This window comes from Phaenicophaeus curvirostris, chromosome 17 (genome assembly GCF_032191515.1).
Source record: "Phaenicophaeus curvirostris isolate KB17595 chromosome 17, BPBGC_Pcur_1.0, whole genome shotgun sequence".
Taxonomy (NCBI): domain Eukaryota; kingdom Metazoa; phylum Chordata; class Aves; order Cuculiformes; family Cuculidae; genus Phaenicophaeus; species Phaenicophaeus curvirostris.
In genome coordinates, this window is record NC_091408.1 from 10,343,860 (window position 1) to 10,357,834 (window position 13,975).

The 13,975-nt window shown below is 44.7% G+C and overlaps 1 protein-coding gene across 22 annotated transcripts in view; it reads right to left on the reverse strand.

Moving 5' to 3' along the window:
• Positions 1-2,924: 2,924 nt before the first annotated feature.
• FBRSL1 (fibrosin like 1) overlaps positions 2,925-13,975 on the reverse strand; it is a 537,563-nt gene continuing 526,512 nt past the window's right edge. For 21 of the 22 annotated variants that reach the window (XM_069871045.1, XM_069871060.1, XM_069871062.1 and 18 more), the window contains 4 exons: positions 10,841-10,918; positions 8,961-9,044; positions 7,708-7,948; positions 2,925-5,668 (listed from right to left, as the gene is read on the reverse strand). In XM_069871045.1, the coding sequence (XP_069727146.1) occupies positions 4,435-5,668; positions 7,708-7,948; positions 8,961-9,044; positions 10,841-10,918 (1,637 nt within the window). In that variant the 3' untranslated portion in view covers positions 2,925-4,434. The remainder of the gene's footprint in view (positions 5,669-7,707; positions 7,949-8,960; positions 9,045-10,840; positions 10,919-13,975) is intronic. The other variant, XM_069871052.1, reaches the window with a different exon arrangement.

Sequence of the window (13,975 nt, forward strand, 5' to 3'; positions counted from 1 at the left end):
TGGGAAAGGCTTTTTTTCCTGACAAAACACCGATCACGATGGTACAAAAGAGCTGTGGCCTTGGTGGGGGGGACGCAGTTGTGCCGGCTGTGGGTGGGCAGGAGGGGGTTCCCCCGCAGTGACGCCCCATTTGGGGCTGAGCCACCACCGCTGCGCTTTTCCCCCACAGGCAGCAGCTCCAAGCCAAGACCTGGGCTACCAGCTCCCCAGGATTTGAGTAGAAGTGCTGTATTTGTTTGCCAAAGCCCCATTTCTCTTTATTTCCTTGGTTAGGCTCTTCCCAAAGAGAACCACTTGCGCAAAGGGACACAAAGCAGCATCGGGACAAGCTCTGGACGGGGAGGCAGGGAAAGACCCAGCAGCCCCTGGCACAGGAACGGCCAGGTTTCGGTGACAGGCAACGCCATCCTGGTCTGTCACAAGGCTGTTAACAAAATTTCCCCTAGCAACCACAATGCAACAGTTTTCCTAAGGCTTTGGCAAAAAGGAATTTCCTGAAGGAGGTAAAGGTTTCCTGTTTTTTACTTAGCATGAGCAGAAGAAAACACAACCCCTATTTTCCCCACCACCGAGGGCTCCTTGGCTCGAGACTTACTTCTTATTCTGGCAGCTGCCAGCCTGCCCCAAGCAAAGCTGCTTTCGTCTTGCTCTTGCCTAAGATCTCAGGATATCACACATCGCTCTCCTGGCTTCTTGTGCCTCCTGGACCTGGGTGATGTTGGCGTTGCAGATCTGATGGTGACAGCTCAGACACTGCAGAGTCCTTGTGCCCCCCCAGCAGCTCTTCGTTTATCTAACTGGGGGTCACCAATAACTAACTAAATATTTATGAGATCTATAAAGGCAGAGATGGACAATTCCCATGTGTCTGTTTTAGCAGTGAAGCTTGCTTTCTAGGGAAGTACTAGAAGTTCGTGTTAAAATCTTTTTCACAAGTAATCCTGGTTATTATGTTTTATTCACCCATCCAAGACGGGGCTGTTATCTGAAGAGGGTGCATGCTGAGTCTCATTCCACTGAGCTGCAGTGGCGTGTGGCACCTGCTTTGGACAGAAGGTAATGCAAGTGCAAGAGCTGCTCTCCCTCCGAACACTTTCCTGAGCGTCTCTTTACACACAGGCTGCTCCTGAGGTGAGTGATGGACCTTACACACTCAATCCTCTTCCTGCCACCCACTGTCATTTGTTTGCTAAAAGCCACCCTTTGTCCGTGACTGAGGGAAGTCTCTAGGGAGATGGACAAAAGGATAACAAAAATTATGAAAACTGCACAAAATGAAAGCTCAACAGCGGTAGAAATGTGTAAAACCCAGGAAGCCCTTCTGTAACAGTTCTTTTTAGCAGAAGGAGGCTCAGCAGGGATTGCTTAAAGGAATAAGGCTGAATTAATTAGTTTCTCTGTTTAGGTAATAATACCATTAATCATGATGAACCGTTTTGCAAGAAGGCTGATGTTCGGCACTGCGTAATTCCACAGGAATCCCGCCGCAGTGCAGCATTATTGATGGGTCATCCTCCAAAAGCGTAAGAGCAATGCCTCCCGATACAGCAAATGGCAAACCGCTGATTTCCTTTTAATATTCAGGCTGCCACAACATCAGTCATGATGAATTCTTCTGGCACCAGTGTGGCTGCAATAAGCCATCCTTCAGGAATGCCACGGGAGCACGGCATTGATTTAATGCTCGCTTCTTAAATTGTACACGGACCAAATGCTTCCAAAAGTACGGTCCATTTTTGTACGTTTTGTGAAGTGTGCACTAACCTCCCCGCCTTGCTCACACTTTGCACCAAGAAGATGCAGCTCCAGACTCAGAAACAGAGGTAAGGGAGGTTTGTTTATGCAGGTCTGTGTTCGAGGGGGTGTCAAGCAAGATGCCATGTTGGACAACGGCACTGGGTGAGAATTATAACCCCCCTGAGCCAGCATTACCAATATTTTTACACTGAGTCCAACACACTTTTCCCTTCCACCATGTGTTAAATGTTGCTCCAATTTCAGCTGGGAGAGCAGGTGCTGATTTTTAATGCCTATTTTGTTTTAAGCCTCTTTTCATCAGATTAAGGACCCTGCTATTTTATTTCATTTTATTTTTTTATGCTCGGTAATTTAGTCACACGCAAACTTAAAAACAGAAGCTGTAACATGCTGTTAAAGCACAGTCGCCCACTGTTAAATCAGTTACTGAGAGCAAAGGGGCTCGGAGCACTTTTCCATGCCCCTGCAGATGTCTGCACTCAGCCTAGGGGAAAAGCTGGGGAAGCAAATGAAAATGCATGGGGAGAACAGTGCTCGAGGCGATAACCATCCTGTAGCGACGCCGGGAGCGCGATTCCTTCAAACAAGATGTGTTTCCTTTCCCATCCTGCTTTCCCCAGCAGCAGAAGATGGAGGAGGCAGAGAGCACTGGGCCATGGGGTGGAGAGATGCTGCCGAGCCGGGAGCCCTTCTCTCCTCCCCAGGTCCTGTGCACCCCAGCTATCGCCTTCGAAACATTCCGCGTTCCCAGGTGAAATCCACAACCAGAATAAAAACCCTCTTGCAGCGCCAGCCCCTTCCATCAGCGGCGGCTGCCTCTTCCCAGCCACCAAACACCACCAATAAAGCATCAGCCTCCCAGTCACCAGCGCTGGCTACCACGCACAAACACTCAACTCCCTTTTTCATCCAAAATCAATGTTGTATTTATCTTCATTGATCTACAAGGAAACTGAATGTTTAAAATTACAGGGGGTGCAGGGGGGAGGATGGGGAGGGGGGGAAACAAGAGTTACAGAGCCAAGAAAATAGTAGCGGATGGCTGAATTAACTAGAGAGAAAAAGCCCAGGATATATAAAACATGGACACTGAAAAATAAAATAAGGGAGGGGGGATGGTACAGCAAGTAAAACATGGCAAAATTTACATATGGATGAAAAGTAAAATTGGAAATAAAAAATAAATCATGCCAAAAAGCAGTTCAAGGCAGAACCACACTGAAACAAACATTTGCTTATGGTCTTCATGTACTATAGATAATATATCAGAATTTCTTTTTTTTTTTTAATCAACCATTAGACTTTTTTTTTTTTGCACTCCTAAAATTCTACTTTGTCTTGTATACAGATTCCAATAAGAACACTGCACAATTAGCACAAGGGGTCCACGGAAAATTGTCCTTGCTTGCCAGCGATCCTGCCCACAACACAAAAAAAGAGAAAAAAAAAAAGGAAAAAAAAAAAATAAGGAAAGGGTCTGCCGCATGGTACTGTGCCAGTTCCATCTGCTTTTGCCAGCTTGAAAAGTAGGAAACCAAAATTCCCTTCCAGGAGCGTGTCTCTCTTTCCTTGACGAACTGTCCCTTGTGTTTGGACAAAAAAATTCAGTCTCTCTTTTTTTTTTTTTTTTGTTAAACACAAGCATCCTTCTTCCTGTCCGCATGCCATTTCCATGCTGTCTCCATAGTTGCGAGTTGGTTGTTTTTTGGGTTGCTTTTTTTTTAAAACCTTCCTCCCCCCAGCATCCACTAAGACCTGCCTCCGAGTTCTTGCATAGTTGAAGTATATATGCCGTACTTAGCTTTCTGAGCGTGAATTTCTGACTGTGACAAGAGTATGAGTTGTAACCATGTTAACAAATAACCAGAGTGGTTCTAGAAACCATTTTTATAAAGTCTACCTATGTTAAGAATTTAATATTGGTGTACATTTATATTAACAGATTATTTACAGTTTGTTTTCTTTGTTTTTTTTCTTTTTGTTTAAAACAAGAAGTCAAAAAAAATTCCTCTTAAATTTCTGCATAATATAATAAGGCAAAAAACAAACAGTTTTGTACATTATTATTATTATTAATATTTTAATATATATCTGTAACTTCGGTTCCAAAGTACCAAGGTAAGTGATCAATTGGCCTCAGAAGGGAACCTCACAGTGGACTGTAAAACTACAGTATTTCCATAAATAATACTTTTAAGAAACCCTGGGTATTTATTTCTTAAGGATCTGAGGCCTTTAAAATGCAAATTTAACTAAAAACAAAAGCAAAATTTCTTCTTTTTTTAAGTGAATAAAGAGCACAAAATTAAAAAAAATACAAATCCATTAAAAATGTTTCTCACATTTGGGAAAAAATGTACAAACTTGATATTCTTAACTCATTTTTTTTAGCACAGAAACGAAAAACAAAACCAAAAATCAATACCTATATATTAAATTCCCATTCTCAGCAACCTTCTTGTTGGAAAGTCTGCATCCCCGACCCCCTTATTTATGGAAATGTGCTTAACTTCTACAAATTTTACATTAAAAAAAAAAAAAAAGTTTACAGCAGTGCATTTTGTAAAAGGTTTGCTTTTTGTTTTTTTTTTTTGTTGTTTTTTTTCTCCTGTTTGTTTTGTTTGTTGTTGTTTGTTTGTCTTATATACAGGCGAGTTTAAAATTCATTGTCGGGGACTATCGTGCCTCTACTTCTTTGGGGTTCCTAGAGGGGGAATAGTCCCTGGACTCTGAGTTTGTGAGTGGAGTAGTCCTGCGCGGGGAGGCAGGTCTGGTGCTGCTCGCTGGTACCAGAGGCGGAGGGGCGCTCAGCGCTGCGGTTGGCGGGTTCCTGTTCAAAATCCCATTGTGCATGGCAGTGGATGGACTCAGTCTGGGGTAATGCATCCCGCTTAAATGAGGCATGAAGGATGGCACGTGTGCCAGGTGACTTTCGATGGGGGACGAGTGCAAGTGGTGCATTCTGGCACGCTCAAGTTCTTCCCGTAAGTGCAAGCGCTCTCTTTCCTCCGCTTGCCGCAACCGCTCCTGCTCTCGGCGGGCTTCAAGAAGGTTTTCATGGTTATAGTCGTGTGGTTCCCTGTCTCTATAAGAACGCTCATGATCGTAAAATCCAGACGTGGTAGGGAACCTATGGATAGGATCTGTCCGGAGCTGGAAGTCCATTCGACGGTGCAGGTCTAAGCTCCGGTAGGCATCTCGCAACGGGTCCCTCATTGGATCCCAAGAAAATCCAGGATGTGGCAGCCTCTCTCTTCCTGACAAAGGATTCATGCCTATGAGCGGGGTCATCATTCTGCTGCGGTCCAGAACATTCATGTTGTTCATCTGGTGCACGCTGCCCATTGAGATGGGCATGGAGGCAGCCATCGAGTGAGGCAACGATAATCCATGTAAAGCAGGTGGCGGGGGATGCTCCACTGATCGGGAGTGCTGTGAAGGTTCAGACCCTACCACCAGCACGTCACTGTCTTCTTTCCTCTCCTCTTTGACTTTGATGTCGTTCTTAATCTTCTGGAGGTCGCTGGGGAGCTCTGTCTTTCTCTCCATATCCTTGCTCATTAGATTGGTAAGCTTCAAGCTCTCACTTAGTGCAGGTTTGCTGTATGGCGATACAGACTGGATTACTGGCTTTGTGTTGTCCTCAGAGGGTCTCTTATCATGGCTTGGGGTCTCCTTCACTGGGGAACGGCTCTCTTTAATCTTGTGTTCTGCTATGGGTGGCTCTCTCAGACGGTCCGGGTGCTCTCGTTCAGGTTCTTTGGACCTCTCCCTTTCACTGAGGCTAACCTGCCTGATGGGATCACTGGAGGTCTGGCTGTTGCTGCGGATGAGATTGCTTATCTGATGTGTCACTGGAGCTGATGCCGGTGAGGATCTGTTTGAATGTCTGTTTTTATCCATGAGGTCTCTGTAAAAGGAGAGAACAGACATCCTTGGTTTTCAGGGAACAAACACACATGTGATGCTGGACAGGCATGGTGCTGTGTCTAGTTGTGTAATCCAAGACTGCTCAGAAAATGAATCGAAACACTCTGTTAGCATCAGGTAGCTACTATGACACAACACTAAAAGGTACGCGCTACATTCTTTCACATACTATATGGAACAACAATGCTGTGAAGGTCTGCAAATCTGGGGACTGGACTGGGGATGCACATGAAAGAACAGTACATTCACCTTAAGGGAACGGCCACTTCACTCAGAAATGTAGGGAAAGAAGAGTTCTAAACAGTTTTTTTTTTTTTTTAAAAAGGTGCCTATTGTGTATTTATATACACATCCTGCTGCAGACAATGATTTTCTTGCCTGTAACACCCTTAACTCAGGTTCCTTCCCCAAAATATGGATCCAGGCACACCAAACAGAAGCCTACAGAAACGAATGCAGGCCCTTCACAAGACAGCCTTGTTGAATGGAAGCAGCCATAACGTGATGCTTATTTTCCCAAGGAGCCCCAGTAGATTTTTTTGTTGTTGGCAGCTGTGGTAGTTAAGCTACTGCTTAAGGAAAAAACATCCTTAAATAAGCTACGAAACAGTGATCAACCTTCATTTCACGAGGACCTGCTACGAGGAACAAAGGGCTCGATGACAATGTTCACGGTTTAGAGACAGGCATGAGAATGGGGTTTACCTTTCTAACTGCACCTCTGCCTGAGCAAGCCAATTAGTCACAGTTACTCCCACCTCTTGAAGAGGGGAATAAATAATGCTCACCTTTCAAAAACACTTTGCTCTGAACGAGACACGCTTTAATGCAAGATATGATGGTTTGATTGAGGGAACTGCATTATGCACCTGATGGGCTCACCGATGCCTAGGTTTTATGCCAGGTTTGTTTTCGTGAGCTCCAAGATCCAAGTGCTAAAAGCTGGAGGTGTTTTGGGGAGTTGTGGAAGTATTTGTCCCTTAGGATTACATTTGCTAACCCAGACTTCTTCCTCTGTGGTAGTCCTGATCGCTGGTTGAGAATGCGGTTTATTAAAACCACATCCATACAAGGATGCTGGGGACAGCTCAAGCTGAATTAATAGAAATGTAATAGAGATGTTAACTCCCGTGTGAACGCTCTTGAGAGTAAAGCGACCTTGGTTTGCAAATGAAGTGCACTAAAACCAAGATGGGAGCTTCCATCTGAATGACTTTCCATGCAAGGGAGTCAGACAATTTAACATTTAAGCAAGATGATTTTCAGCCTATTGCTTCCATATAACCCTGTTCACGGGCACTGCCTGAAGAGTTCATTAAAAGCACTCCAGGCAAACTCTGAACCCCCTACCACCAGTCAAATAAACACATTTAAGGCTTGCAGGCTGTCATTGCCTACGAAGAAGCAGCCTGTTGGAGACAACCAGGCTCTGAAATATAAAGGGCTTTACAGCTTCAAAATCATGTAACTGGAAGCTAATGAAGTAACTAATGCCCAGGTGATCCAGTCCTGTCATTGTTAATAAGGGTTTGTCTACAATGCAATTTTTTAAAATCAGTTTTACTAATGGATTCATGCACGCTGCTCCAGATCCAGGCATTTGCATTTTTATCTCGTTAATGTCCAGCTAACATTTGTATTCATCAGCGTATCCGCACAGTAACAAGAACCAGACTGACTCCGAAGGACTCGTCACAACATAGCCTTCATGATTTCAGAATACACAGCAATCCTAAAGCAGTTGCACTGAAAACACAGTGACACAAGCACTTCCTGAGTCTGGTGCTTTTTATTAACCTACTAGTGGGGAATGGCTTACCATATTTCCCCTGAGGACAAATCCTAAAAGGTAAAGAGGCTTTTTCTATGTTGCCAGTACTTGTGCTTAACTGAAGGAGAGGCCTATCACGTGTTTCAAAGACAAACAACATTTGGCTCTAAAGATGATTTAAAAAACCAGAAAAAGTATAGAGTAAAAAGAGGCCTAGAAGAAAATGCTCAGAAGCACACAGTGCTCACCTCTCCTTCTCTCTGTCGTCTTTACTCAGAGAAAGATCCCTCTTCTCTGGCTCTCGCTCCCGCTCTCTGTCTCTGTCATGGTTCGTCACTGAGGAGCTTCGCTCGGAATCAGTGGGCTTGGGCCACTGTGGAGGTGTTGGGAAGGACGGTGGGGTCCGATGGAGTCTATTCCATGGCTCATGGGGATTATTGAAATTCTGCAGGTTTGGGCCATCTTTATGAGTAAAAATGTTGTTGTGAGCTAAAATAATGGCAGGGGGAGGAAAAGTTAAAAGTAATTCAAAACAAATGATTACAAATACATTTTTCACAATGCCAATCACAACCAGAACTGTTCTCTCAAGACTTTTTAATGTGGAGCTTATGGTGAGGAGGAGCTACTAGCAGGTGGACACTCCAACACTGGGTGTAAGATCCACCAGCTCTTTTAGGGCTGTTGGCGGAAGAAACTTTAACGATACATCTGAGTAACTATGAGATGACTGAAAATACGCAGCTCCTCTTCTCCCCCGCAGCCCTATCAAGAGTTCCAGCATAAAACCAGTATTTTTCCTCAGCTTCTCTCACTGGCAGAAACTTTAATTTGTGGGTAGCTACAATCAGCTGCCTGCAGCTGAGGATTCAGAGACTTTTTTGTTAAAGAATCCAGACTAGTTGGTGGTATGTATGTGTGTGCATGAAAACAGAGCTTGGCTGTAGGGTTTTCAGAACAGTCACATGATTTTCCTCCATCAATCTTCAACTGATGCCTGTTGCACCATGAGATGCAAAAGCATGCTCCCTTGTGTGTGGCTCTCAAAGCATGTCTTGCCTACAGGTAGCATGTTTTTGAAGCAAAATCATTTAGGCAGGTAATTTACACTTCAGACAGTCGTTACAGAGGGAGTCTACATGCTGAATTAGGAGAATTATCAATAGCTGTCCCAATGCACATCTTCACCGTTGAAGGGTGTTACTTCAGGTACCCGCAGGGCCCCAGAACACAGTGGGATCTTGCAGCCCTAGCACCTCTAGGGGCACACAAGGTACCAACCTTCAGCAGCGAGGAGACACAGAGCACAGCTAGTGATGTCTGTGACACGCAGAAAAGCTCCCACCGCAGAGACCTGGAAATCTTAGGTGCAGTGTTTTCAGATAGGAGAATGGAGGTTAGGAATTAAACTTCTTTAAAAACTACCACCAGCTGCTGTAAATATTAGCATGTGGCTTTTCTGGAAGGGATGTTTGTCTGCAGTAACCCAGCCAGTACTTACTCAGAGCATGACTGCCTAATCCTCCAAAGGCATTGCTGCCTAAGTTCCCAAGGCCGCTGAAGGTGCTTGACCTGCTAAATGGATCTGGAAAGGCAAACAGGGATTTAGCAGGCATTTAGCCAAGAATGTTGGAGAATGAAACGCACCCCTCCCCTTCTTTACGGTCTGAATCCAAGTAGGATTAGGCCAGACTTTAAGCTGATCCTTCTCATTGCAAGGTTCTTTGCACAGAAAATTCACATCATGTTAAAATGGAGAAGGGATTCAGTGCTCACTCTGCGAACAGGTGCTGTAATAAACTTTGCTTTGCCAGTCAGAGGGGAGCTAGAAATTAAAGTCTAATAGCTGAAATTAGGGTGGCTGCTGCTGAGCTGTAACTCTTCTTCCTTATCAGTACTAATAGCAGCAACATTGCAATTGCCTTGGAAGAAGTACCTCTGCAGGCTGCTTGGTCAGCATATTGAGGTGATGCATCACTTCACTCTTGTTTCTGCACACGACTTTCTACCTTCTTTGTAATAGTGAACTGGGACAGTCCTGAGCTAATTGCTATGGATACACATCCTTACACCAACCAACATTTGCCTGTTAGTGCCCCAAACCTCTCCCGTTACAGCTTCCTTGATCTCAATGGTGGTGGAAATGATAGTGTAGCCTTAGGAGCTACTACGACAAAGGGATGGGAGGTTTGTATCCTTTGAGGTAAAACATCAATCTTGCACTTTCTAGTCAAATGTCTGACTATTTTGCTTCTGGCACTTGTCTTTTTTTTTATAAAAAGTCCTGCCTTTTTTTCATTGAAGGTACCCATCATCAGAAGAGGTTTCTCTCTGAGCAGATAGAGCCTGAGTCAGGTTTCTGCACTCCAGAGATGGCTACACATTAAATTATATTGGTGTACTTGTTTTCTTTCATACTGGTCATCTCTAAACAACTCCTCCTTCTTCCCACTGGCTTTTTGACTGTCCCTTCAAAGTCTTTAACTTGCTGTGTTACAGGAGGTGCATTGCTCTCCATTTCCTCAGAGACACCCTTACATTTGAAATATCAAGGAAAACAGCACAAGTAGCTTGGATCTTTAAGCAAACAGCTATTTGCTTCTTTACTTATTTTTAAATACTTGCTCTTGCCCTTTCCCTTTGATATTAGCAGTTGAGTGACTCTATAGAGATACAGTTAATTTTGACAGAATGTTCAGCAATTGATGTAAATCTGGATATTTGCAACAGAAAATAGTCTACTAGGTCATGGAGCATGCCACATTTACTGATTGTATGAGTGTTACTAAAACTTTAATCAACAGAGCTTGAACTTTAATTGGCAGTGAGCTCCTTGTGAGCTTCTAAAATGAGGAAATTTGAGAAAATCGGGCTCTACTTACTGCCAATTGGGAAGCTGAAAGTCTGGCAAAATATGCAGAACAGCTATTTGCCAGGAACTGTTCAGTGAATTTAACAAAGGACCTAGCCAAGAACTTTGATAGGTGAGAAACGGCATGGGAGGAGCCAATTTTAAGCTGTGGCTTTTTTCAATCACCTTTGTATACATTTCCTCCCCATCTCCTTGGGCACATTCAGCAGCACAGATGGGCTCTACAGGTCACAGTTCAGCTCCTGTGCAGTGTCCCAGGGGTGACAGCCTTGCCTGCTCTGCAATGCCCTCTCCTCTTGCAGGAGAGCGTCTGCTAATCCTAACCCCTCTCTTTTGGAGGAGAGCAGAGGCTGGCATGGGTGGGAGGACTTCCTGGCTCACTTCTGGTTCCTGAGACTGCTTAATTCTCTCCCTTCCCTAGTGCTACAGTGCCTTGAGGCAGGACCACACTGGAGAACCAGGAAAGGGTCGGAGGTGTGAAGGTGAAGGCAGGGTTTACTTACACTTACCTGCCAAGTGGTTGGGGGGCAGGAAACTGCTGTGGTGAGGTGATGGACCAAAAGGGGTGGTGGCCGGATGCGTCGCACCTGTGAGAACAAGGTCTCTCTTTAGTTCAGTGGCAAGTGACTGCTGGCATACACAGTCATGACATTCAAGAACCAGATGCGAAGGTACCGGCCAGATTTAAACTCGGCACATGCAGGGGAAGACCCCAAACACCAGCACAGAGAGCTACAGGCAGGATTTTTCCAAGTGCCCTTTAAAGGAGTCTGTGGGCACTAGGAGGCAGGAAGAGATCTTGCACTGAGCATTCCTGCTCACCTGTGGTAATGAGGAAGTGAATCTCTCTGTCTGGCATTTTCAGTCATTTCTGGCTGTTTACATTAAAAAGGGTCACCCCAGGTTACGGCCCAGACAGAAGGTGCTCGGAAGTGACTGATTTAGAGTCCACATGAAACACTAGTTAATGACAGGCACGCAGAGAACATCCATCATGCCTCTCCCACGAGAGTTCCATCTACACTCTCACATCTGCCTTTGCATCCACAGGCTCCCCCCCTGCAGTATTTTTTTCCCTTTCCTAGACACTGCTCGTTGCTGCGGTGCCACATTACCTGGTGGGGAAGGAACATCGCTGCTGGGCACCCTGGATTATGTTAGATTGAGGGCAAGGGGTAAAATGGGCTGAGACAAGCTGGTCTGCCCTGTATTTCAAGGTGGACCAGGCTCAAGCAGAAAATTCTGCTCTCATTTCAGAGCAGAAAATGAGAGATTTGCCTCCTTTGCAGGCAGACGCATGTGGACCTTAAGGGGTTTGCAAGCGCAGTGTGAAAAGAACTGGTGTTACCTGCTGAGAGGGTACGTGCTTATTGGAGGGAGATTAACTCCGACATATCCCGCTAATAGCAGTATGTTTGGGCAATCTCACGGGCCTGGCTTTCGCCCCCTGTGATTAGTAGAAATGATTTTCAAGATGCACCTGAAGTCAACTTTTGAATATTTCTATTTCAGATGTGACAAAACGTTTCTGTGGCTCAAGTTCTACACTGACAGGACCAGCCTTCCCCAGCTGTTTAGACTGTGACCATCCTTTTGGTGCCTCCTCCCTGCCAGTACTTCCACTACTGCAGACAAAGCAGAATTAGTGACAATCATAACTTTCAGATGCTGCCTGGATGCAAACACAACTTCTGTCTCCCTTGCAGAAAGCAAGATGCCATACCTGTGCATTAATGGTCTCGTTTTGTTAGAAACCAGTAATTCCACAGAATGACAGAAGCAGCACTTTCCTGAGGACAACTTAAATCAGGCACAAAATCGACCAACATCTAAGTAAAACCTTTCAGGGCTCTTGTCTCGTGTATTTTGTTGGTAAAAAGTTAACCTCCCTTCCTACTGCTTAGAGTAACAGGTCAACTCTAGCAAAGATCAGCAGCCACACTGGGCATAAACACGGGTTCTTCACTAACAGCTCACTTACCCAGTCACTGCTTTCTCAAGTGTTAACTTTCTATTATAGCAAAGAGGATTATGATCCTTCTCCTCCGACCCGGCACTCCAGATCTCCCGTCACCTTCACCACAAAGATCCTGCCTTCTCTGTGGCCCATAGGGATGATTTCCTCGCCAGTGGCAGACCTGCTCTGGTTAGTTCCTGCCCGTTATCACCAAGCAACATCAAATTCGTTTCCACTATATGTTATCAGTGCTGGTAACACTATGGAAGGTCACAGCAGAAGTTGGGGGGAAATGAAGAAATTAATAAACACTGAGGAGACTGCATTCTGAACAAAGCCCAAACAGTGGTTTAGGGAGGTGCTGGTCATCCCCTGACCTGGTGTCCTTGGTGACAGAGCCCAACAACAGACAGTCATTGTAAAATGCACTCGTGTCCAGAAGATGAGCTGACTATAAAGTCGGAGAAGGAGACAGAGCTGTATGTCCTTCACCAGCTTGGGCACCACAAACCTAAGCAGCCAGAAAACGAGTTGAGGAAACTTGAGAGAGACCACAGCAATGAGGCCTGGAGTTATCTATAAACATTCTGACTGCTCCAATGCTTCAAGACGGATGGAGACTGTCATCTTTCTAATCCTTTAAGATTTCAGAAGGTATATAATGGATGGGAGATTTCTTCAAAGGAGACGGCTTACAAACTCAACTACACAGGCTGATAATAAAATCCTCTGGAGAAAGCCAGGAGCGGCATTGCATGCTGTCAGGTAGTTATTAAATATAGCGCCTGCCAGGCAGCTGAACATCCGTCCTGAAGACAGGTGGCCCTAAGATAACTTATGTCTCCCACAGTAACCAGGCAATGCAGCAGAACCAATGATTCACATCAACTGCACGCTTGTTCGATAAGGTGAAAAGAATGCCTCGGATATTGCAGAGTAAAAGATTTATTCATCTATATATTACAGTTGCAGTGTTTGTTCACTTTGATAGAACTCTTTACCTAGATTTACCGTGTGATGCCTCTTGTGATTAATGTACTCACGGACAAGTTGCTGTAAGGTTGTTTATCTCTAGTGAAAGTTTTCTATTAATTTGCCTTCTTTAATGTTTCTGTTCCATACTACTTGCCTTCTTGCTTTTATGAATGGAAAAGCAAGCCACGCTTGCATGTTTAAGACAAAAAATTCAAGATACCAACTGGACTGATGATTTTCCACCTGTTAGGCTAAACTCTGCCCTATATAACCCTCAGCAGCAAAACCATCCATGAAACAAGATTCTTGTAACAAAGGAAAGACCAAGGATGGTGATAAGGAAACAGCTGCCGGAGGAGAACAGTCAGAGGTTTGTAAATAAGCTGTGCTTATGCATGCAAGAAAACGCAATAAATATCTTGGTCCCATACTACTAAGATACCTTTAGAGAGACCAAAATACAGGGTAGCAGCCTACAACGTAGAGCCAGCATCTGCACTGATTATATATGGTGGAAATGTGCATTTGATGTTTAAGAATTTCCATTCATAGATAAGGGCAGAAAGACAGACTGAACCACTGCAGGAGTTCCTGAAGGCTATGCGACAACTGCATCTGGAACTCAATTGTCACAGAGGTTTCAGCTTGATCCTCATCTGTTGCTGTCACGTTGGGGACAGAATTCAAAACATTTCTAACTTCATTCGCTTCC